This window comes from Lates calcarifer, linkage group LG7_1 (genome assembly GCF_001640805.2).
Source record: "Lates calcarifer isolate ASB-BC8 linkage group LG7_1, TLL_Latcal_v3, whole genome shotgun sequence".
Classification (NCBI taxonomy): Eukaryota; Metazoa; Chordata; class Actinopteri; family Centropomidae; genus Lates; species Lates calcarifer.
The window spans coordinates 111,226-136,452 of record NC_066839.1 but is presented as its reverse complement, the minus strand read 5'-3'; the positions used below and the strand labels follow the sequence as shown (position 1 = coordinate 136,452).

Genomic DNA, 25,227 nt, shown 5'->3' with positions numbered 1-25,227 from the left:
TGAAATTATTTTAATGATGAGTCAATTCTGATTTTCTATTGATCAGTGAATTGATAATTAAGTTTAGAAGTTATCGGGTGTGATGATTTACTGCTTTATTATTTAATGTAATATGTTAGACTTAGACTTAGACAGACTTTATTGATCCCTTTGGGATGACTCCCTCGGGGAAATTACCTTTAATTATCTAATGTCACTGTTTCAACAGATTCAAAAATAATCAGTAATGAACAGAATCGTTGTTGTGTTATTTTGAAACGAATGGATGAAAATAAATAAACAGATTGATTTTAAATAAATAAACTGTGTTATTGATAATGATCCTGACAGTGAGTCAATCTGTCGGGTGTATTTTATTGTGAAACTCTCCCGGACAGGAAGTGTTTTTCCGTCTCCAGCTTGTCCTGGATGATCCGATCAGGATTCAGCCATATTCCCACCGACCAGCCACACCGGCAGCCCGCCTCAAACTACCGAAAACCCCCCTCTAATCCCCCACCGCGCGCTCTCTCGGTGCTAACGGACATTTTGATTGAGGCCGAGCCGGTACCGGAGCTCCTGGACATGTCGCCGAGCTGATCACCGACCTGCGGACATGGAGCAGCGTCGGTCAGCCTGAGAGTCGACGGTCTGACCGACATCCCGATCTCCGAGAGGAAAGTCCAGATTTACCGGGATTAACGCCTATGCGGAGCACGGACGGCCGCGGGCCCGCAGGCTGAACCTCTCACAGCGCGACGGAGCGACGGTAAACGGCGGAGAGACACCGACACACCGACACCCAGCCGCTCAAAATGTCGGGGATGTATTCCCGGAGCTAACCAGCTAGCCGCAGCTAGCAGGCTGAGCTCGGCGCGACTCGGCAGGAAGCGGAGCCTCGGCAGCGGCGGCAGCGTACTCTCGGACCGAGCGGCGGGGGCCGGCGTCGCGGGAGCGGCGGGCGATCGTCCCCGGGTCAGGATGTCGGCTCAGGTCCGTCTGAAGCGGCTGGAGGAGCTGCTGCTGGAGCAGAAGGCGGCGGGATGTCTGAGCGTGGAGGCGCTGCTCGACCTGCTGCTGTGCCTGTACACGGAATGCTCCAACGGCCCGCTGAAGAGGGAGAAGCACATCACCGACTTCCTAGAGTGGGGTAAGAGCCTGGACCCGATCCTGGACCTGATTTTAATTCTTAGAACGCATTACAGGAGCCCCGGTACCGTCAGAGGTCACCGGAGCTCCAGGTGCTGCCTCGGGGTCAGACTGAGTGGGGGGGTCCTGGAGGGTAAGGTGGGGCTCCAGAGTGGTTCAAGGGAGGTGCAAGGTTCCTGGAAGGTTCTTAAGAGGTTCCTGGGAATGCGAAGGAATTATTGACATACATTGAGAGATGTTCCAGGAGGTTCCAGTGAGGTCAGGGTCATTGAGAAACCTGGAGGGATTCTAGGGGTTTCAAGGGTCGTGAGGTCTTGGAAAGATCAGGGAACCTTGAAAAGACCTTGACACAGATTCCAGAGAGTTCCAGGTTGAGGGTCCCTGATGGGGTTCCACTGGACTCTAGAGAAACCCAAGGCTCCTTGAGAGAAGTTCCATGACCTTCCAGGAGGATTCAGGGGTCTGTGGTGTGGTTCTCCTGGGGCCTTCGGGATCTTTGAGGGTTTTGGAGCTGATTCTGGACCCTCGAGGATCTTAAACAGGTTTTAGATAAACGTCAAGGGTTTTAATTCTGTTTAATTTCCAGGATAGTCTGGAAACGTGTCAGTGGTCCTTGAAGAAGTTCCAGTCATTTATTACAGGATTCCAGGGTGCCTTGAGAAAGCTGCAGGTGTGTTTAATGCCACGGGTCTATAAAGAGACCTGGAGTCACATGTTCTGGGTTTGAGGAGTATTTAAGGTTTTCCAGGACTTAATGCGAGCATCAGGGAGGTTTGGGGTCCTTGAAGTGCAGTAATGGACCTGGAGAGGTTCCAAGCTATCCAGGAATCTTTGAAAAGTTCCAGGAATTGTTCCAGGATGTCCATATGTTCATGTCCTGTTTGATCCTTAAATGTTTTTCCAGGCAGGTTTGGGTCTTTGAGGAGGTCAATATGTTGATTGATTAGAAGAAGCTGCAGAACCCAGCGGTCCAGTTCGTCCCGGTGGTTTGTCCCAGTTTGTCCTGGTCTGGTCTCGTCTGGTCTGGTCTGACTGATTAATCTCTGAGCTGTATTGATCACTGATACTGGTTATTGATCAGTGACTTCTTCCTGCTAATAAAGAAATATTTTGAAGCTGATCAGATCAATCAGAGATCAATAACCTCTGAGCCGATGATCAGTCAGTTTGTTTGTCCAGGATCTGTCCCTGTTCAGACCAGGACCTGATCCACATTGACATTCTGTCTGATAACTGATCAATACTGAGGACAGCAGATCAATAACACATCAGTTGACGAGGACGACAGGTGGAGGTGAGGAGGTCACCTTGGTAACAAAGCTAAACCTGTCACATGATCACATGATCCCAGTGTCAGGGTCACATGACTGAGTCACATGATGCAGGATGATAAAACTAATCACTCAACTATTGATCTAGATGTCTGTTACCATGGCAACCGTGAAGCTTTGATGCTGCAGAGAACCGAGGTCAGACCAGGTGAACACACCTGCAGCAGCTCTGACAGGTCAGCCGATCGACAGGTGGACTGACGTCATCACACTCAGCTGTATCAGTACTATTGATTATTGATCATGTGGTCCTGTGTCAGACTGGATCAGTTCAGACCTCACCTGTACAGGTAGATCAGCTGCTTCACTCAGGCGTGAGGAGGAAACTGATCTCTGATCTGGTCCAGGATCAGATCAGATGTTGACTACTCCTGGAGGGGGATCAGAGGTCCTTGAGGGTTCTGCAGAGGGTCTCAAGGTCTTTTAAGGTGTCCTGGTCTCAGGGTTTCATCAGTTCAGGCTCTGAGTTTGGATCAGAGGGAGCTGGTCCTCTGATCTGGGTCTGGTTTGGAGCTGGTCTGGTCTGTGGTGACCTCAGAGCTGCAGGGTCTTGATGTGTAATTCAGGGACCCAGGACCTGAGGTCCGGAGACAGTCAGATTCACCTGACTGTCAGGACTGTAAAGGTAAATCTCAGGTGTGAATCAGCTGCTGCTGTTAGCTCCTGTTAGCTCCTGTTAGCTCACCTGTACCTCCTGATTTACAGGCCTGACTGTGGACGTCTGTGCTGCTGGGATAATAATTCAGTGATTTCATTTGTCATATAAATTTACAAAGTCGAGCTTCAGTAAAACATGATGGAGCATTTCTATTGTAGAGATCACTGAAAAGGATGAGAATGAGCTAACGAGAGCTAACAGGAGCTAACAGCAGCTAACAGGAGCTAACTCACTCTAAATATCTTTATAATATCTGTTCAACATTTATACACATTGTATCAGTGTGTTTCTCCATAACCATGGGGAACAGAGTACCCTGAGTAACAGAGTATTAATGTAACAGAGTACCTGAATAACAGAGTATTTGTTTTGTCTCTCCTCAGTGAAACCGTTCACCACCACAGTGAAGGACATGCGGCTGCACAGAGACGACTTTGAGATGCTGAAGGTGATTGGACGAGGAGCTTTTGGAGAGGTAAGACTTCCTGTTGACTTCTGACCCCCCCTCACCTGTTCCTGACTCCCTCCTGTCTGAGTTGTCGGACCCTGAACTCGGTGAGAGCTCTCTGACAGACAGGAAGTAGAAGCTGAACAGAAAGTAGTGATTAACAGACTGCTCCTGTGGACCAGAGGACGAGCTCAGTCTGAGGGGTTCGGTTATTCTCTAAGTAAACTGTGGATAGCTTCTGTTGGTCGTCAACATGTCTCCACCTGCACCCAAAGTCCACATGTAGAGGTTCAGCAGCTTTGGGTCTGAGTCCAGTCCTGAATCCTGGTGATTATAACTGTTGGTCATGGCCCAGCCTCCAGATGACCAGAGACGGTCAGACCCACTGAGCTGAGCTCAGGTGTGGTAGTCTCTGTTACACGTTGTATTGCAGCTAAAATCCTGATCTAATGACTCAGAGGTTCACTTTGACTCTTCTGTTCCTTTAAGTCCTTGAGGGTTCTGCAGAAGGGCTCAAGGTCTTTCAAGGTTTTATCAGTTCAGGCTGTGAGGATGAACTGGAACTGGTTTTGGTTTCCAGTTAGCTGCTGTTAGCTCCTGTCACGTACTGTTAGCTGCTGTTACCTGCTGTCAGCTCCTGTTAGCATCTCTGAGCTCCTGTTACTGACTGTTAGGTCCTGTTAGTGGCTGTTAGCTCACCTGTACCTTCACCTGAGCTCCGCCCACACAGACACATCATGTTTACTGACGAAGGAGGGCTCGATGTGATGAGCTCGTCTACACAGATACCCAGTTTTCCTGCAGCACATAAATGCAGCACGAGGAGCTGTAAACAGATGTAACATCTGTAAAGAATCATCTGAAAAGATCTGTTTCTTCATCAGCTGATCAGTCTGATCAATCATCAAATAATTACAACATATCCAATCAGGAGCTGTGTTGTAGAGCTGTAAACTCTCCAGACTGCTGTGGTTCATAGGTGTGAGAGGAGGTTCAGCGTCAGATCACATGGTGGACAGTGACACTGAGAAACAATTAGATGTTTTTATTTCATTGTGTGATAGAAGCAGAGGAGGAATCAGACTGTTGGACTGACACTGACCTACAGGACTGAAGGACCTGAGTCTGACCTGTGGACCACATGATGGGTCAGGATCTGTGCTCACAGACCCTGATACCTCTAGTCTCACTGTAAAACACACATTAGATTTTATTCTGTGTGATATTACACTCTGTTAAAGTCCTGGTCCAGGTCCAGGTCCTGTGTACAGAGTGGTGGTCCTCAGTAGTGTATAGAGACAACTGTGTGTGTGGAAGCAGGTCACAGTGAGTCTATAAGAGGAGAGAGCTCTGTTTCCAAACCAGGTCACTCACTCTGCTCCACTTTAAACACTGTTAGCTTAGCTTAGCTTCAGCAGAGCAGAGTGTCAGAGCAGGGACGTGGATCCAGTCCAGACTGACCCAGTCCAGACTGATCCAGACTAACACGTTGTCACACTGATCTGAGGAAGTCTGCGCTCTTATTTTGAAATAATCCATAGAAACCATGACCAGGATGTGTGTGATTGGCTGAATGCTGGTTATGTGACTGCAGGTACATTAGGTGGGTGTGTTGGGACCTCCCAGCATGCACTGAGGCAACAGATTCATGGACATCAGCCTCAACCCACGTTCCTCTCTGTCTGTGCGCGCGCGTGTGTGTGTGTGTGTGTGTGTGTGTGTGTGTGTGTGTGTGTGTGTGTGTGTACGTACATGTACATTGTCCACATACCAGAGGACAGGTGTGTCAGAGCCACACCTGGTTACTGCCTCAGGATGTAAACACACTCTCTCTGTGGGGTTGGTGTTACTGTACTTGTGAGGACAGTCAGACTCAGCCTGGTCCTCATAAACACACAGAAACACCATAAACACACACGCACACACACAGGAAACACAGCTCCAGGACCAGGTCAGCTCAGAGTCTGTGTGGGTTCAGGTTCAGGTTCAGGTGTGGCTCTGAGGTCTGGGTGGAGTCCTGAATGTGGTGTAGGTGGATCAGACAGGTATTTCATATCAAAACACAGCAGAGTCAGACTGTGGACAGGTAACCCAGACCAGCCAATCAGAGTCCTGAAAGCTCAGGTACCTGTCAGGAAGTAATGATCAAACTAGACGAACCACCTCACTGTGAGAAACATGTTTGAACACACCTGAACACACGTGGTCTGAGATCAGCTGTTACAGGTGGATGATGTCAGTTCCTTGATCGATCAGCTGTTGGACAGGTTCACTCTGATTCTCATAATAAACACTGTGTCTTATATCCAGGTACAGTGTCCTTACAGCGCTGTCCTGCTCTATACACAATCAATAATCAATAGATGATCAACGTCCACCTAGTGTGTTAATGTCTCTCCCCCCTTTCTCTCACAGGTTGCTGTGGTGAAGATGAAGCACACAGAGAGCGTTTACGCCATGAAGATCCTCAACAAGTGGGAGATGTTAAAGAGAGCTGAGGTGATTGAACATGTGACTGGTGTTAGTGTGTTGTATTTAACACGTGGACTGTGACTGGTGTTAGCGTGTTGTATTTGACATGTAAGCATGTCCTGTGTACAGACGGCATGTTTCCGTGAAGAGCGTGACGTCCTGGTGAAAGGAGACAGTCAGTGGATCACCACTCTGCACTACGCCTTCCAGGATGACAACTACCTGGTTAGTACTGCTACTAATACTGCATTTACTGCTGGTTCCTGGTGATGATGCAGCTACCTGTACTGCAGTACGTAGTGATGATGTACCTGTGTTGTACTTGTACTGCAGTACCTGGTAATGGATTACTACGTGGGCGGGGACCTGCTGACTCTGCTCAGTAAGTTTGAGGATCGTCTTCCAGAGGACATGGCCAAGTTCTACGTGGCTGAGATGGTGCTGGCCATCCACTCCATCCACCAGCAGCACTACATACACAGGTACTGGTTACACTGGTTATACACCAGCAACACCATGGAGGGCTGAGGTGTGGCCTCAGCTGAGCGTGGCCTCTGGTTTCCATGGTAACCTCAGTCCTCTCAGGATGTGATGAGGTAAATGTCAGAGCTCAGACCAACACAAACAAAGACTTTAAGACTTTTTCCCAGGTATAATCACTCTGCTGTAAACAGTCCTGGACCACAGTCTGCTGAGTACACAGTCTGTGTGTGTGTGTGTGTGTGTGTGTGTGTGTGTGTGTGTGTGTGTGTGTGTGTGTGTGTGTGTGTGTGTGTCAGCAGAGGAAGTGGTCTCTTCCTGGCAGCAGTGTCCTCTGGGAAATGTAGTTACATCCTGTTCAGCCTCCGCCTTCCTTCCTGCTCAGGATGTGAATCACAGCTGTGTTCCTGTCAGAGTCACTGAGGCATGATGGGAAGTGAAGGGACCCATTCAGACCAGGAGTAGGACTGTTACCTGTTCAGGTGTGAGCAGCTCCTCTTGTCACTGTTTGTGTCTGATTGTGTTGTTGTTGTTTACAGAGACATTAAACCAGACAACGTCCTGCTCGACGTCAACGGTCACATCCGCCTCGCCGATTTCGGCTCCTGTCTGCGCATGATGGAGGATGGCACGGTAAAATCCAGACCTGGACTCACCCAGGTCCAGGTCTAGACCAGATCATTCTACTGTTAACTGTTAAGTTAACAGGATCTAGTCCAGTCTGGTTCAGTTCAGATCAGTTCAGTCCAGTGTGTTGTTACTGAGAGACGGTCTGACTGGACTCCTCCTCTCCTGGTCTCGGTGCAGGTGCAGTCCTCCGTGGCTGTGGGGACCCCGGACTACATCTCCCCAGAGATCCTGCAGGCGATGGAGGACGGGATGGGCCGGTACGGACCAGAGTGTGACTGGTGGTCTCTGGGAGTCTGCATGTACGAGATGCTGTACGGAGAGACGCCGTTCTACGCCGAGTCGCTGGTGGAGACCTACGGCAAGATCATGAACCATGAGGTGAGACAGACCAGGAGTCCAGACCAGTCTGTCTCTCTCTGTTTGTCTCTGTCTCTGTCTCTGTCTCTGACTCTCTCTCTCTCTCTCTCTGTCTCTGTCTCTGACTCTCTCTCTCTCTCTCTGTCTCTGTCTCTGTCTCTCTCTCTCTCTCTCTCTGTCTCTGTCTCTGTCTCTCTGTCTCTCTCTCTGTCCGTCTCTCTCAGTGTTAAAGTTGTGTTTTCCTGGATCAGTCAGACTATATTTGTTACTGATCCGTCTCTGACTGAAGAACTGACCTGGGATCAGTCGTCTCCTCCTCTCTGCTGTTTTCAGGTTATCTGTTCGTCTCCAGACTCTCGTCCTACTTCCTCTTTTCTAAATCTGGACTCGTCCCTCGGTGGTTGGACGCCGGCGTCCTGCTCTCGTTATCGTCTCTGCTCTGTCCTTCCTCCGTCCTCCCTCCTCATGCTCTCCTTCCTGTTTGTTTCCAGGAGCGGTTCCAGTTCCCCTCCCACGTGGCCGACGTGTCCGAGGACGCTAAAGACCTGATCCAGCGCCTGCTGTGCTCCAGGGAACGCCGGCTCGGCCTGAACGGGATCTCCGACTTCAAGAGTCACCCGTTCTTCAGCGGGATTGACTGGGACAACATCCGGTCCGCCGAGGCGCCCTACATCCCTGACGTGTCCTCTCCCACCGACACCTCCAACTTTGATGTGGACGACGACGTCCTCAAGAACCCGGTGAGGACCACAGAACCAGACCAGTATAAACCAATATCAACCAGACCCAGAATAGACCAGACCCAGAATAAACCAGACTAGTATCAACCACACCAGAATAAACCAGACCCAGAATAAACCAGACCCAGAATACACCAGACCAGTATCAGCCACACCCAGAATAAATCAGAGCAGCACCCCCTGAGGACAGAGACTGACATTGCACCCACTCTGTAACCAGACGTAGTCCAGGTGTAAACCAGATCATCTGGTCAGTGACCTGTGACATGTGTGGTCCAGTCTGACTCTCTGCTCCTCCCGCAGGACATCAGTCCTCCAGTGTCTCACACTGGTTTCACCGGTCAGCACCTCCCCTTTGTCGGCTTCACGTACACCACCGACAGCTGCTTCTCCGACCACGGCTCTGTCAGCCGGGCGGGGCTCTGCCTCCGCCAGGAGGAGGAGGGGGGAGGAGGAGGAGGAGGAGGAGGGGGGCAGGAGGTGGAGGTGTTTGAGAGGAGGATCCGCCGACTGGAGCAGGAGAAACAGGAGCTGAACCGTAAACTGCAGGGTGAGACAGACCCTTCACACGCTGTATATGACCTCTGTCCTGTGACCTCTGACCTCTGTCCTGTGACCTCTGACCTCTGTGTCTGTACCTGTAGAGTCGACTCAGGCCCTGCAGGCTCCAACTCGAGGAGGAACTCTGACTCGAGACAAAGAGATCAAAAAGCTGAACGAGGAAATCGAACGGCTGAAGAAGAAACTGGCAGGTCAGAGGTCAACCTGTTACTGACAACACACAGTACTACTGCAGTAAATAGTGCAGTAACAATAAAGTAATACTGCAGTACTGACCGTTTTCATAATGTCACACTTCTGAAAATGTGGTTTCATTCTGTGGTAAAACAGCTCTGGTACAGGTAGCATTGACAGTAATAGTTGTAGTAACATACAGCTGCAGTAGAAGCAGTAGTAGTACCGGTAGTACTGGTATTAGTGGTACTCCCAGTAGCTGTTAGCTGTAACTGTTACCTGATACCTGTTAGCTGTAACTGTTACCTGATACCTGTAGCTCTTAGCTTTAACTGTTAGCTGTTAGCTGTAACTGTTACCTGATACCTGTAGCTCTTAGCTTTAACTGTTACCTGTTAGCTGTAACTGTTACCTGATACCTGTTAGCTGTAACTGTTACCTGATACCTGTTAGCTGTAACTGTTACCTGATACCTGTAGCTCTTAGCTTTAACTGTTAGCTGTTAGCTGTAACTGTTACCTGTTAGCTGTAACTGTTACCTGATACCTGTTCCCATTAGCTGTAGCTGTAGCTGTTGGCTATTACCTGTTAGTTGTTGGCTGTCATCAGTCAGGTGTTAAGCCCCACCCCTCTGCTGTGGCAGACTCTGATAGGCTGGAGCACCAGCTGGAGGAGGCAGTCACACTCAGACAGGACTACGAGAGCTCCACCTCCAAACTGAAGACCCTGGAGAAGCAGGTGAAGACGCTAAGACAGGAGAAGGATGACGTCCACAAGGTAAACTACTGACGCATCTGGATGCACAGGTGAGGGCCCTGATATCTAATCACTAACACCTCCTCCTCCTCCTCCTCCCCGAGCAGCAGCTGTCAGACTCTTTGGAGCGTCTGAGGAGTCAGACGAAGGAGCTGAAGGAGGCGCACTCTCAGAGGAAGCTGGCCCTGCAGGAGTTCTCAGAGCTGTCGGAGAGGATGGCCGAGCTGCGCTCCTCCAAACAGCGTCTGTCCCGACAGCTCCGAGACAAGGAGGAGGAGATGGACGCCCTACTGCAGAAAATGGACACCATGAGACAGGAGATCCGTAAGACCGAGAAGAGCCGCAAGGAGGTGAGGGGGAGGAGGGGGGAGGACAGAGGGGGAGAACTGCACTGACTCCATACACAGTGGTTCAATCCTGACATCAGAGGAACTGCAGTTCCATCTGTTCACCACCAGAGGGCGACAAACACCAGCACATACACGACAGGAGGAGACCAGGTCCACATCTAGGTCCACAACCAGGTCCACATTTAGGTCTACATTTAGGTCCACATCCAGGTCCACAACCAGGTCTACATCTAGGTCCACATTTAGGTCTACATTTAGGTCTACATTTAGGTCCACAATCAGGTCCACATCTAGGTCCACAACCAGGTCCACATCTAGGTCCAAATCTAGGTCCACATCTAGGTCCACAACCAGGTCCACAACCAGGTCCACATCTAGGTCCACAACCAGGTCCACAACCAAGTCCACATCTAGGTCCACATCCAGGTCCACATCCAGGTCCACATCTAGGTCTACATCTAGGTCCACAACCAGGTCCACATCCAGGTCCACAACCAGGGCTACATCTAGGTCCACAACCAGGTCCACATTTAGGTCTACATTTAGGTCCACATCCAGGTCCACAACCAGGGCTACATCTAGGTCCACAACCAGGTCCACATTTAGGTCTACATCTAGGTCCACAACCAGGTCCACAACCAGGTCCACAACCAGGTCCACAACCAAGTCCACATCTAGGTCCACATCCAGGTTCACATCTAGGTCCACGTCTAGGTCCACAACCAGGTCCACATCTATGTCCACAACCAGGTCCACATCTAGGTCCACAACCAAGTCCACATCTAGGTCCACATCCAGGTTCACATCCAGGTTCACATCTAGGTCCACGTCTAGGTCCACAACCAGGTCCACATCTATGTCCACAACCAAGTCCACATCTAGGTCCACATCTAGGTCCACACTCAGGTCCATTCAGACCTTCAGAATAAAAGCCTGTCTGTGTCTGTGTCTCAGCTGGAGGCTCAGCTGGACGATGCAAAGGCGGAGGCATCGAAGGAGAAGAAGCTGAGGGAGCACAGCGACGTTTACTCCAAACAGCTGGAGACGGAGCTGGAGAGCCTAAAGGTCAGAGGTCACACACAGACACAGTGAGGACACTGCAGCTTCTTGATGACATGTATCACACAGAAAAACATGAACTCCTCTCAGGAAAGAAGCTGCAGCCATTAAATATGTGACAGATTATGAAACTAGTTATTAAAAACTATTATAAACTAGTCACTTTCCTATCAGTTGATCGATCAGGTAATCAGCTGTTAGCTGCAGCTCCAGTATCAATAAAGCAGGGACTGTGCAGAGACTCTAGTCCTCACTTTGTAACCATGTCCTCACAAAGATAGACTACCAAACACAGGGGGGTCATCGTGGTTCTTGTCTCAGTCTCAGCAGGGTCGGGGAGCAGCCGCTGGGGGCACAGAGTCTCAGCAGGAGCTGTCCCGTCTGAAGGCGGAGCTCGATAAGAAGGTCCTGTTCTACGAGGAGGAGCTGCTGAGGAGAGACTCCGCCCACTCCTCAGAGATCAAAAACCTCCGCAAAGACCTGCAGGAGTCCGAGGGGGCGCAGCTCGCTGCCAACAAGGAGCTGCTGCAGCTCCGAGACAAGTTGGACAAGACCAAGAGGGACAGGTGAGTCCTGATCCAGGTTAACCACAGGGACAGGTGAGTCCTGATCCAGATTAACCACAGGGGCAGGTGAGTCCTGATCCAGGTCTCTGTGTATCCCCCTGCAGACAAACAGAGATGGATGAAGCAGTTGCAGCTCTGAAGGAGAAATATGAACGAGAGAAAAATCTGCTGACAGAAGAAAACCATAAACTGACGTCAGAGACCGACAAGGTGACACAGCAACTCTACTGTTGTACTTCTACTGCATGGATACTGTGTGTGTACTGTGTGTGTACTGTGTGTGATACTGCATACATACTGTGTGCGTACTGTGTGTGATACTGTGTGTGATACTGTGTGTGATACAGGTTAAACACCAGGTGTTTTCTCTCCCTTCAGCTCTGCTCGTTTGTCGACAAACTGACGGCTCAGAACCGTCAGCTGGAGGACGACCTTCAGGACCTGTCGTCTAAGAAGGAGAGCGTGGCTCACTGGGAGGCTCAGATCGCTGAGATCATCCAGTGGTGAGTCCGAACCGTCCGAACCGGGAGTTCTGTGGTTGACCACCAGGGGGAGCTCTGTAGTCAGCAAGTGTGTTTGTTGTGTTCAGGGTGAGCGATGAGAAGGATGCTCGAGGTTACCTCCAGGCTCTGGCCACCAAGATGACGGAGGAGCTGGAAACACTGCGCAGCTCCAGCCTGGGAACCAGACCTCTGGTAACACACACTGATACACACCGATACTACACACTGATACACACCGATACTACACACTGATACACACCGATACTACACCACCGATACTACACACTGATACACACCGATACTGCACACTGATACACACCGATACTACACACTGATACACACCGATACTACACACTGATACACACACTGATACTACACACTGATACACACTGATACTACACACTGAGACTACACACTGATACTACACACTGATACACACTGATACTACACACTGATACACACTGATACTACACACCGATACTACACACTGATACACACTGATACTACACACTGTTACTACACACTGATACACACTGATACTACACACTGATACACACTGATACACACCGATACTGCACACTGATACACACCGATACTACACACTGATACACACCGATACTACACACTGATACTACACACTGTTACTACACACTGATACACACTGATACTACACACTGATACACACTGATACACACCGATACTACACACTGATATACACTGATACTACACACCGATACTACACACTGATACACACTGATACTACACACTGATACACACTGATACTACACACTGATACACACTGATACACACGATACTACACACTGATATACACTGATACTACACACCGATACTACACACTGGTACACACAATACTACTCATTGATACTACACACTGATACACACTGATACACACTGATACACGCTGATACTACACACTGATACACACTGATACTACACACTGATACACACCGATACTACACACTGAACCAGTACAGAACCAGGTCAGGCTTTTGTTGGGTAGGGTGTGTTGTCTGCCTCTTTCCTCAGGTAAGGTAAACAAAGGCTCCACCCCTTGTTTGAGAGTTTACAGTATGTATTGTCACACCTGTTCAGGTGTGTTTGTCTGAACTAAAGGCACAGACTCACCTGTTCAGGTTGAAGGTGTGAATTTAATAACTTGTCTATAAACAGTTCCTCTTTAACACATGTACAGTAACTGACACAGGTGTTCTACATAGGTTCTGTCTGTGGTTCTGTTTGTGGTTCCTTCACCTGTGTGTTAATTGTTCTTTAACCTGTCACAGCCTGAATCAGGAGTGGCCACGCCTCCTAGGAAGCCCTGGCCTCCTATTGGTGGAGACAGGAGGGTGAGTGTGTCAGTCACTGCTTCCAGCCAGTCAGGATTCACTCTAACTCATTGTGGGCGTAGACGCTTGCATGGCTGTTGGCTCGCATGTCTGCCACTCATAATAGATCTGCAGTGATTCCAGTGTCCTGGAGGTCCTTGAGTCTCCTTTGGTTATGGTGGTCCAGGTAGGGGGGCAGGGGGTGTTCAGTGGTACTGAGGGGATCCAGTAAGCCTTGAAGAAGTAGGCACTGATCGTGCTGCATTTTGGTTCTTGTGGGGGAGATACAGGATTTTAATGGTCCTTGAGTGGTTTCAGGAGGTCTTTGGGGTATGGGGGGGTTCAGAGTCTTCAGAGTCTGAGTCTGATTCCAGTAGTCTTTGACAGCAGCCATGGGGTCTTTGAAGGGGTTAGTGGGGTTCTTGAAGTCCCAGACTTCCTTGTTTAGTCCAGGAGTCTTTGATAGGCTCCAGTAGTCCTTAATGCAGGACATTTTACTGGGGTCAGGGAGTCCTGAGAGAGTTCCAGGGTCCTAAAGATCCTGAAGTGGTACTCTTTGAGGATGGTTAGTTGGATGAAATTCCAGTGGTCCTCTGAGGACTGCAGTGGTCAGGTACGGTCATGGGGTCTTAAGAGGTTTTAAAGTCCTTGAGGTTTTAGGGATTCTGGTAGTCCTTCAGGTAGAAGCAGAGTTTTCAGTCTGAAGCTTCAGGCTAGAGGGTCTCAGGGTCCTGACAGGACTGTAGTGGTCTTGAAGGCAGTCACTGAGTCTAATGAGTATTTGAGGGGACCTGGAGGTGTGACTGGTCGATAGCAGCACCCATCGAGTCAGTTCTAGGGGTCATATAGAGGACTCAGGTCCTTGAGAAGGTGTTTTACCTTGAGGAAGGTTTTCCAGGATCAGACCCACTGATCAGAGGAGGAGTACCGTACGATGATGCACCAACATCAGTGACATCATTCATCAGGAGCCAAACCATGGTCACATGACTCTGTTTGGGCTGCTCTGATTGGCTGGCTGCTCCACCTGTTAGTCATATATTAAGGATCTGTGTTGTTGCCATGGTAACCTGATGGTGGGTGTGGTTTACCAGGACCATCAGTAACAGTCCCCCTTCCCCCCGTAGGACCCCCTGTGGAAGGTGCGGCGCAGTCAGAAGTTGGACATGTCGGCCCGTCTGGAGCTGCAGTCGGCTCTGGACGCTGAGATCAGAGCCAAACAGCTCGTCCAGGAGGAGCTGCGCAAAGTCAAGGCTGCCAACATCAACCTGGAGAGGTCAGAGGTCACAGAGAGACTGTCTTTCTTCCCCTGTCTCTGTCTGTCTGACTTGTCTCTGTCTCATCTGTCTCACCCGTCTCTGTCTGTCTGACTTGTCTCTGTCTTTCCTGTCTCTCCTGTCTCACCTGTCTCTGCCTGTCTCACCTGTCTCTGTCTGTCTGACTTGTCTCTGTCTCACCTGTCTCTGTCTGTCTCACCTGTCTCTGTCTGTCTGACTTGTCTCTGTCTCATCTGTCTCACCTGTCTCTGTCTGTCTGACTTGTCTCTGTCTCTCCTGTCTCACCTGTCTCTGTCTGTCTGACCTGTCTCTGTCTCTCCTGTCTCACCTGTCTCTGTCTGTCTGACCTGTCTCTGTCTCTCCTGTGTGACTTGTCTCTCCTGTGTGACCTGTCTCACCTGTGTGTGTGCAGTAAGCTGAAGGAGTCAGAGGAGAGGAGCAGGGAGATGGGGGAGCAGATGGAGAATCTGAAGAAGGAGATGGAGGAGAGTCGTTCTCGCTCTGACAAAGGTGAGAGTCACCTGTTAACACCTCCCACCTGAAACAAGCCCCTCCCCCCAGGTACTCATTCAGCAGGAGTCTCTTCCTGTTGGTTTGATGAAAACTATAGTGATGAGCCTCAACATGAAACCACCTGAGTCTCAGGTCCACATTGATCAGGTTTACGTCTTCAACAGGAACCAAAGAGCTCAAAGACGACTCACTGATCTAACAAGGTTCCTGTCTGTCTCTCTGTCTCTCCCTCTCCCTCTGTCTGTCTGCAGGTCTGAAGCTTCCAGACTTCCAAGACTCCATCTTTGAGTATTTCAACACCTCACCCCTGGCTCCAGATCTCACCTTCAGAGTGAGTCACCTGTCTGTCCTGTCTGTCTGTCTGTCTGCTGCCTGCCTGCCTGCCTGCCTGCCTGCCTGCTCAGGTGGAGATGAGACAGCTCTGAGCTGTTGTTAAACCTGTTCACCTTCCTCTGTTGTTTGAATTTGTGCTGTGGACACTTTAACCTCTGAAGGTCCGACACAGTGTTTCATTTAATCTCTAATTCTGATACAATTGGAGACAAAAAAACAAACTGATCATTAGTTCTGACTTTCAGTGGTCTGTGGTCTCTGTCTGTCCGTCAGTGATGTTACAGAGACCTACAGACACCTGTAGCAGCTTCTCTGTCTCTGACCTTAGCAACTTTTTGACCTGTCTCCTCTAAGGCGGCGGCCATTTTGTTTTTGTTAGTGGGCGTTTCCACAGTGGCTTTAACTTCTGTCAGAGACAACGATGAGACATGATGAAGCTCTGAGAGTCAGGAGCTGGAAACACTCTGATCATCATGTTATCACAGTTTCAGTTCAATGAATCGCGTTCATTCATCTGTTTAAAAAGATCCAAGCCATGATCAACGGAGACAATCCCCTGCGGCAGCTAGCCATCACGTCTAACCTCAGTCTTAGCTGTTAGCATGTTGCTACTAGTTACTAGACTCAGAGTGACACAGAGTAGTGACCTTTAACCTTGGTGACCTCAGCAGCGTGTTGTTCATATCAGCCAATCAGCAGATGGCTCGGGAGAATCAGGCACTGACAGAAGTTTTCACATCAAATTCATGTAAAGACGTTACGAGCTGTGACGAGAAACTGAGGCTGTGTGAGGTCACCTGATCTTTACCGGCATGTTCATGTACTGATGTACTGAAATCGTACGTGCACCAGGAGACAGATCAGGATCATCAGACCTGGTCCAGCGTGAACAGAAACCACAGTAACACTCGAGCAGGAAACAGTGTTGATGATGTCCCATCAGAAACAGCGGGGATGGTTCATTAAGTGAATTCTGCAGAGCTGCTACTTTCTGATGCTGCCCCCACTGGTCATCTGTGGAACTGCACGCTCCCACAGAACGCAGGACACATAAAGTATCCACGACTTCACTTAGCTGTTCCTGACGCTTCGACAGTTTCCTGTGATTTTAACATTCATGAATCAACCACACACAGATAGCCCTGCCCTCATGATGAGGCCCCACCCACACATGTCGACCTGTGTCATTAGCATCGTTTGCATTAAGTCTGATTGTTAACTCCTCTGTCATCCAGCTCCCTGAACACAGAGTAGTAATGTAGTGCTACTGTGGTATCTCTACATTAGTGCTAAGCAGAGGACGTACTGCAGCAAACGCTGTGTTCATGTTATGTTTGGACTGTGGTTATTTTCACATTGTCATCCTTACCTCAGAGCTGCAGATTTGATGAATTTGATTATTTTGTCCTTTATCTGTTTTTATCTTTGTCTTGTCCTAGAGTTTACTGTCAGACAACAGAAAATATTCACTTTTGTATTCAAGAGAATTTTGACTCAAAATTATTGATCAATTACCAGAATAGTTATTAATTTTCTGTTAAATTTATTTGTGGATCAGTAAAAACACATATGTTAATTTCTGTTGTGATGATGTCACAACACTCCCAGGTCGGAAGTTTCCTGATCTTTACGTTCTCCTGAACGCAGCACAACTCGGTAAACTCCTCAGGTCAAAGTGTGTGATTGGTCGGGTGTTAAACTGGTGCATACAGTTAGACAGGTCCTGTCATGGTGGATCAACACTGTATGATGTTAATGTTTGCTTTCCTTCTACCTGCAGACCGCAGACATAGACTCCACCCCCCAGAAGTCAGAGACCACGCCCCCCTCGCCATCCACCGCCTCTGAACACGAGGTCAGTCTCGTAGACATGTTCAGGTTCAGGTCTGTGTCTGTAAATTTGAGTGTTGTTTAGATTCCCTGTCTGTTCGTATCGACAGGAAGTGAAAGCCGCATCAGTCCCAGCGAGCCCCTCCCCCACTTACCAGAGCACAGCACTGACCACACCAAAGGTACGTCACAGTTTCCCCAGGTGTGACATTACCTGGAGTAGGAGGGAACATTAATTCTAAACATCACATGTGCTTGTGTTTTCAGCCCAAAGCTCATCAGCTGAGCATCAAGACCTTCTCCAGTCCAACTCAGTGCACTCACTGCACCTCACTGATGGTCGGACTCATTCGTCAGGGATATGCCTGTGAAGGTAGAGTAACCTGTAGGACTCATTACAGCCGTTTGCCATGTGTCAGTGTGTCGATACAGCTGGTCGTAGATTAGAGCAGAGCAAACAGTTGGTTTAATCAGCTTCATGTTCTTCAGTCACCTGGTTCTGTCTCGTCTAAACAGAATGTTCCAGTCCAACTCTCCCTGTCTTTCTGCAGTGTGTTCCTTCATCTGCCATGTTTCCTGTAAAGACCACGCCCCCCTGGTCTGTCCAATCCCAGCAGAGCAGGCCAAGAGGCCTCAGGGCATCGACGTCCAGAGAGGCATCGGCACTGCCTACAAGGGCTACGTCAGGGTACGACCTGCAGAGGTTCTACAGTAGTTCCACAGTGGTTCTACAGTATTTCCTCAGTAGTTACACAGTAAATCCACAGTGGTTCTGTAGTAACACAGTAGTTTTACGGTGGTTCTACAGCAGATCCACTTTGAACCAGAACCACATGTCATTGTCTCTCTCTCAGATTCCGAAGCCCAGTGGAGTGAAGAAGGGCTGGCAGCGAGCGTTCGCTGTGGTGTCTGACTGTAAACTGTTCCTCTACGATATCCCAGAGGGAAAGTCCACCCAGCCAGGAGTTGTGGCCAGTCTGGTCCTCGACCTCAGGTAACCTCTGAACCTCAGGTCAGGAAGTCTGAGGCAGTCTCAGTTCTTAAAAGGCAGATTCAGGAGTCTTTGAGAAGGTATGGGTAGTTTAGGATGCAGGTGGTTTTTGAGAAGGTTGGGGTAGTTTTTCAGGAGGCTTTTCTCTTGTAGTGCTGGAGCTTGTGGATGTTTGATAGCTATAAATTCCTTGTGCTAATGTGGGAAACACATTCTTGTGTGTTTTCTGTTTCAGAGATGAGGAGTTTTCTGTCAGCTCTGTCTTGGCGTCAGATGTGATCCATGCCACCAGGAAGGACATCCCCTGCATTTTCAGGGTAAGAGACTAGGTCTTCACCAACCCTCCTCTGTCTGACCTCTGACCTGCAGCTTGTCCTGATTATGATTGTTGTTGTTGTGATCAGGTGACATCGTCGCAGCTGATCTCACAGCTCTCCTCGGTGTCTCTGCTGGTCCTGGCGGAAAGCGAGGTCGAGAAGAGGAAGTGGGTCCGGATCCTTGAGGGTCTGCAGAGTATCCTGACCAAGAACCTGCTCAAGAGTCGACAGGTCCACGTACTGCACGAGGCCTACGACGCTTCACTTCCCGTCATCAAGACCACGCTGTCGGCCGCAGTGCTTGGTCAGTGACCATCACCACGACCCTCTCTTTATTCTCATGTTCTTGTTGTTTTAATTAGGTTTAACATGTTGGTCCCACATGGTTCTCAGATTGATCCTTCATGAATCTGAAGGTTCATAATCCTGTTTCTCTATCTGCAGATCGAGAGCGGATCGCCCTGGGAACAGAGGATGGACTGTTCGTGGTTGAGGTTACCAGAGATGGTGAGAACCTGGAGTCGATCAGCGTCTTCTTCCAGGCTGAGAAACATGTGGTAGATGAGTAACCTCTGTCTCTCCCTGCAGTGATCGTTCGAGCAGTCGACAGTAAGAAGGTTTATCAGATCGATCTGATCCCAAAAGAGAAGATCATCGCTCTGCTCTGTGGTCGGAACCGTCACGTTCACCTCCACTCCTGGGGGGTGCTGGAGGGTGCGGAGCCGGCCTTTGACATTAAGCTGGCAGATACCAAAGGCTGCCAGGCTCTGACCACGGGGCTGCTCCGACCTGGAGGCCCCGCCTGCCTGCTGGCTGCTGTCAAACGACAGGTCAGAACCTGAACAGCTCTGTTCTGTCCCTGTGGTTCTGGTTCTCTTCCATTCTAATTTTGAGCTTCTGTTTATGTTTCCTCTAGGTTCAGTGCTACGAGATCACTCGAGCAAAGCCTCACCACAAGAGGCTGTGGGAGGTGCAGGCTCCAGGTGTGGTGCAGTGGTTGGGTATGGTGAGGGAGCGGCTGTGCGTTGGGTACCCTTCGGGCTTTGCTCTGCTGGCCCTGCAGGGCGAGTCGTCCCCCATCAGCCTGGTGAGCCCTGCTGACCCATCGCTGGCTTTCCTAGCCCAGCAGCCGCTAGACGCCCTGCATGCCCTGGAGGTCGGATCCAGCGAGCTGCTGCTCTGCTTCAGCCAGCTCGGCATCTACGTGGATGGACAGGGCCGCCGGTCCAGAACCCAGGAGCTGATGTGGCCCGCGACACCACTCGCATGTAGTATGTCACTCCTACTGGTCCATTTTCATCATGGAGGAGAAGGTGCAGGTAGAACCGGTCAGACAGGTGCAGGTGGTCATCAGGTGAGATCAGACAGGTGCAGGTAGAACAGGTCAGACAGGTCCAGGTGGTGGTCAGGTGAGTGTCTAATGTTTACAGCTGTACAGGTGTGATACTGGTCCTTTCCTCCCCAGGCTCTAACTCGTCCCACCTGACGGTCTACAGTGAGTACGGAGTTGATGTATTTGATATTCATACCACAGAGTGGGTTCAGACCATCTCCCTCCGTAAGGTAACCAATCACAGCACAGCTTGTAATCAGCCAATCACAGTGTAGGACTGGTTGAGGACCTGGTTCTGTCTGTCCTCAGATCAGACCTCTGAACGTTGAAGGGACATTAAACCTGCTGAGTTCAGAACCTCCTCGTCTGATTTACTTCAGCAACACCTCATCAGGTAACAACCACACACACCTGAGCCGCAAGCACACCTGAAGCGCAAACACACAAACTAACCTGGATAACAACACTACACGCTGACATGTCTGAAGCTGACATGTCTGAAGCTAACGTGTCTCCACCTGTCTGTCCCACCTGTCTGTCCACAGAGGGCGACCTCACCATTCCAGAGACGTCGGACCACAGCAGGAAGTTGATGGTTCGAACTCGCAGCAAGAGGAAGTTTCTCTTCAAGGTTCCTGAGGAGGAGCGACTTCAGCAGAGGAGGTGACTAAACAACTAGACAAAATAAACGACTTGAAAAAATAAACAACACAACAAAATAAACAACACAACAAAATGAACAACTCAACAAAATAAACAAATCTCACAGTGACTCGACAAACAAACATACACTGATGGGTACGTTAAACTTTTGTGTGTGTATTGTGTCACGTTTATTGTGTATTGAATGTGTATTGGTTGTGTTGTCAGGGAGATGCTGAGGGATCCTGAGCTCAGGTCGAAGATGATTTCTAACCCGACCAACTTTAACCATGTGGCCCACATGGGACCAGGAGACGGAATGCAGGTCCTCATGGACCTCCCTCTGGTAACTCCTCCTCCTCCTCTTCCTCCTCCTCCTCCTCATGCCGGCATGTTCTCCTCCCTCACCTCCTCCCCCCTCTGACAGCTCTGATCATCACACTGACTCCTCTCTTCTCTCCTCCTCCTCCCTGTCTCACCTCCCTCACCCCCTCCTCCTTCCCAATTGTTCAGGTTGGCGATGTCACCTCCCTCTCCCCCTCCCCGTCTCCCTCCCCCTCCTCCTCCTCCTCCTCCCGTCACACCCTCATCTCTCCCCCCTCCAACTTTGAGCACGTCTATCATATGACGTCGGCATCGGCCGGCGCCTTCTTGCAGAAAGACGCCTCCTCCTCCTCCTCCTCCCAGCAGAGCCTCCTGCAGCCTTCCTCCTCCTCCTCCTCTCCCTCCACCTCCTCTCTGGGAAGGGTAGGCCAGCTTCTCTCTATCTCCCTCACCCAAGCTCACCCTCCTCTCCCCACACTCCCCCCTCCTGCCTGGTCTGCAGTGGTCAGCGTGTCGTGGTGTGAAGCTCCTCTTCAGGCTGCACTCAGGTCAGGTGTGACAGACCAGGTGTTCTCACCTGTGAGGCAGACAGATGCCACATGTCACATGACCAATAAAATATGTGGAACCATGATGTAACAACATGTCTGACTGACCTGACACACCTGAGAGCAGCAAATCTACCTGTGCAGGTGAACTGGTCTGATGAGACAAATGTAAATACTGAGTCTAAGTCAGAGCTCTGAAGGAGAATATGATCACAGGTTAACAAGAACCAGGTATTGATCAGTTATTGATCAGTTATTGATCAGGTACTGATTGTCAGGTCATGTCAGGTGACGCTGCTCACAGGTAGAACTCAGTCATCGTGACGTGAACGCAGCTGAAAGGAGCAGAGAGCCGGATGATTTTCAGTATTGATCAGTCTGCTGATCGTTTTCCAGATTAATCGACCAACTGATCAATCAACCAGGTGTGTCTGAGCGGGAGCCAATAGATGATCAATTCTGTGGTCAGGTTTCTTTCTATTGATGACCTGATCGATTAATCAACTAATCAATACGTTTAGTTCAGAGATGAACTGCATGAACAGTTCAACCCGAACTGTTTCAGTCTTATCAATAATTCAGTGATCGATCAGAAACTGTATTGATCCTCATCTTTCCGTTCTGTTTGCGCATCTTACTCATTCTCTAACCTGTTCCTGTGCTTTCACACACTGTCTTCATCCTGGATCATCTCAGCCTCAGGGACTACATTTCCCATGAGTCTCAGCTACAGAAATACTGACTCAGAGAGGGCTGGGCTTTATACAACCACAGGGGGGCGCTGCACACTGTTCAGCCTGTAAATCCTGTGCGTGTGTGTGTGTGTGTGGTGTGTGTGTGTGTGTGTGTGTGTGTGTGTGTGTGTGTGTGTAGAGTGTGATGCCTTCCTCTCAGGATGACTCTGTCAGAGATAAGCCCCGCCCCCTATCCAGTATCTCCCGCCAACAGAGAAGCAAGACGCACATCACCCGCACGGCTTCAGGTAAACTCACCTGTACATCTACAAGTGGACATACACACCTGAAGCCTGTACTACGAAGCGAGGTAACTGTCTTATCAGATTAACTTCAGGAGTAACTTAGTGACGTCAGGTGTAACTTCCTGATTTACCTGTACTACGAAAGATGGACAGGTTTTACCTGGGGTCTGTTGCCATGGTAATTTACGCTGCATCTCTAAACTGCTCCGAGCAGTTTATGTTCGTGGTTAACTCGGTGTTACAGGTGTTACTTCTACCTAAGCTCTGCCCCACAGGTGGAACAACCAATCAGCAGAGAGAGAATGACTCTGCAGGACGGGGGTTCTCTAAAGACCGTCAGAATTGAGCATCATCAGTGTTGCATATTATCAATGTGAATAATCCTTTAAATGGGAGGGGGGGGGGTGTTATTGTCCTGAAAGACAATCTAATGTGACAGGCTGTTGTAATTGTAGACTACAGACCAAAACATGCAGCATTAATGATGGAAATATGAATGTGAACCACTTTATAGAAGGTTTCTATTTGATCCAGGTTCAGTTTCCACTGAGGCTGAAATACTGTTAACATGAAGTTCATACTGAACATAACAGCTTTACATTCATACATATACAGCCTGAGTGTTCCAGGCAGAACATCATTAACAGGAACAGCTCATTCTCAGACATGTGACCCACGTGTTGACTGTAATCCAAGTATCTGAGAAATGATCACATATGTTCTGTGTCCTTCCATCTCATATTACAGATGAAGAATCCAGAGAACATGTGACCAGTCTCTCTGTCTTTGTTGGTTTGACATTGTGTCGTTAGAGTCTCTTTAAATTCCTCTAAACCCACAGAATTAACGTGCGCTCTTCATCTGAGAGATACGGTGCACGCCCCTTTAATCAACACGCACTAACTCTGATTAAGTTAACACCGACTCAACTGACCCACATCTGAACCACCGTCGTACCGTTTAACACAGATCGAGGCAGTCAGGGTTTGTCAACCCCGACTTTACCTGAGAACCTGAGTTAAACCAGAGGAGGTTCAACTCTCTTCGTAGTACAGGCCTCAGACTTCAGACCTCTGAACTCTGAACAGCTCCAGGTCTGTCACATGATCCTGAGGAGAACTCAGTTATCTGAGCCAGGTGATAACCAGTGTCATGTGACCACTTATTCTCAGTGATGTCATCTAGAATCTGTGTTTCTATTGGTTTAGATTTTGGGGGAGGAGCTTCGCCCCGTGACCCAGACCAGGACCTGGACCGAGAGGTAACGCACACTCTCACACTCTCTCTCAGGCTGAGACAGAAATAAATAAACGTTAGAACGTTCGCATCAGTTTTATTTTATTTATTTTATTCAGTCGACAGAAAAACCACAGCTCACAGTGAACCTCTCTCTCTCTCTCCTCTCCCTCTCCCTCCCCCCCAGCCGGACTCAGACTCAACCAAACACTCGACCCCCTCCAACAGCTCCAACCCCAGCAGCCCCCCCAGCCCTAACTCCCCCCACCGCAGCCAGCTCACCCTGGACGGCCTGGACTCTGAGGCCTGATGCCCTACCCCCTGCACACCTGGTGGGGGGAGGGGGGCTGGACGAGCCAATCAGGCTGCTGACTGACAGTTTGGGTTTTACTTTGCTGATTTTATTGTGGCGGGGTGTGTCTGAGCTTCCTGCTGCTTTTATTCTGTTGGATTTTACCTGCTTGGAAGCCACGCCCCTCTGGTTTTAACCTTGCCTCTGCTGACGGCTGCTGTGTGTTTGACCTTTATTCTGATTGGTTCTGTGGGACCAATCAGCTCCTCTTCTTCTTTATTAAAGAACTTCCTGTTGCGCTTTAGCTGGTGTTAGCCGCCGAGCTAACTGTGGCTAACTGACAGACGGGAGGTCTCACTCTGATGGAAAAACACTGAATTAATTTTAAAGTTTTGTTAAAGTTGCACATCATCTTCATCGTTGTTGTAGAGAAAAATAATCTTTGATTTTGTGTCGGTGATGATCTTTCCTGTCGCGCCTCCCCCCTCGCCCCCGCCCCCTGACTTCAGAGCTCAGGTTGAGTCAGGTGAGGGGGGGGTCACACCTGAACACTACTGCTCTGTTTCTTCCAGAATCACAGTTGAAGATCTTTGTAACTAAAACCTGTTAACGACCGAAACACAATAAAATAAACCTGAAGAGAACCTGTCTGTGTTTGAAGGATCAGCTGGTGTAGCTCATGGACCCCGCCCCCGCCCCCGCCCCCCCGTCCATATTTTATGTTTTTTGCTGATTTATGTTGATTTCTTTAATTTCACCTCAGTCTGTGTCACCTCCTCTCCTCCTTTCCTCACCTCCTCTCCTCCTCTCCTCACCTCACCTCCTCTCCTCTCCTCACCTCCTCTCCTCTCCTCTCCTCTCCTCCTCTCTCCTCCTCTCCTCACCTCCTCTCTTCTCCTCTCCTCACCTCCTCTCCTCTCCTCTCCTCTCCTCTCCTCTCCTCACCTCCGCTCCTCTCCTCTCCTCTCCTCCTCTCTTCTCCTCTTCTCCTCTCCTCACCTCCTCATCTCCTCACCACCTCTCCTCTCCTCACCTCACCTCCTCTCCTCCTCT

General features: G+C 49.6%; 1 protein-coding gene and 1 long non-coding RNA gene across 5 annotated transcripts; both read left to right on the top strand.

Annotated features, from left to right (window-relative positions):
* Positions 1–385: 385 nt before the first annotated feature.
* On the top strand, positions 386–24,818 carry cdc42bpb (CDC42 binding protein kinase beta (DMPK-like)). 4 transcript variants are annotated; one of them, XM_051071541.1, is made up of 39 exons: positions 386–1,129; positions 3,501–3,592; positions 5,981–6,064; positions 6,167–6,262; positions 6,371–6,519; positions 7,057–7,150; positions 7,325–7,525; positions 7,996–8,244; positions 8,548–8,794; positions 8,889–8,996; positions 9,623–9,756; positions 9,843–10,085; positions 11,040–11,150; positions 11,466–11,710; positions 11,815–11,920; positions 12,089–12,213; positions 12,300–12,405; positions 13,518–13,580; positions 14,687–14,835; positions 15,249–15,346; positions 15,601–15,680; positions 17,463–17,537; positions 17,623–17,694; positions 17,780–17,885; positions 18,064–18,200; positions 18,367–18,506; positions 18,739–18,820; positions 18,908–19,124; positions 19,265–19,327; positions 19,409–19,650; positions 19,737–20,091; positions 20,286–20,383; positions 20,463–20,547; positions 20,699–20,816; positions 21,024–21,141; positions 21,309–21,542; positions 22,541–22,649; positions 23,855–23,907; positions 24,070–24,818. In XM_051071541.1, the coding sequence occupies exons 1-39, from the start codon at positions 961–963 to the stop codon at positions 24,190–24,192; spliced, it is 5,376 nt and encodes a 1,791-aa protein (XP_050927498.1). In that variant the 5' UTR covers positions 386–960; the 3' UTR covers positions 24,193–24,818. The 4 variants fall into 4 exon arrangements, with proteins under 4 accessions (XP_050927498.1, XP_050927499.1, XP_018542353.1 ...); XM_051071542.1 differs by lacking the exon at positions 13,518–13,580; XM_018686837.2 differs by lacking the exon at positions 21,309–21,542 and having other exon boundaries at positions 387–1,129.
* LOC127142624 (uncharacterized) lies at positions 10,248–10,984 on the top strand. Its single transcript, XR_007813527.1, has 3 exons — positions 10,248–10,319; positions 10,596–10,739; positions 10,836–10,984. It is a non-coding gene; the product is annotated as an uncharacterized LOC127142624 (long non-coding RNA).
* Positions 24,819–25,227: the final 409 nt, after the last annotated feature.

What these genes read in the sequence shown, in the direction of transcription:
- cdc42bpb (XM_051071541.1), top strand. Translation starts at nt 961, where the DNA reads ATGTCGGCTCAGGTCCGTCTGAAGCGGCTGGAGGAGCTGCTGCTGGAG. An exon ending in CGGAGCTGGAGAGCCTAAAG is followed by an intron (nt 11,151 to 11,465) that starts GTCAGAGGTCAC and finishes TTCTTGTCTCAG; the next exon opens with TCTCAGCAGGGTCGGGGAGC. An exon ending in GCCAACATCAACCTGGAGAG is followed by an intron (nt 14,836 to 15,248) that starts GTCAGAGGTCAC and finishes GTGTGTGTGCAG; the next exon opens with TAAGCTGAAGGAGTCAGAGG.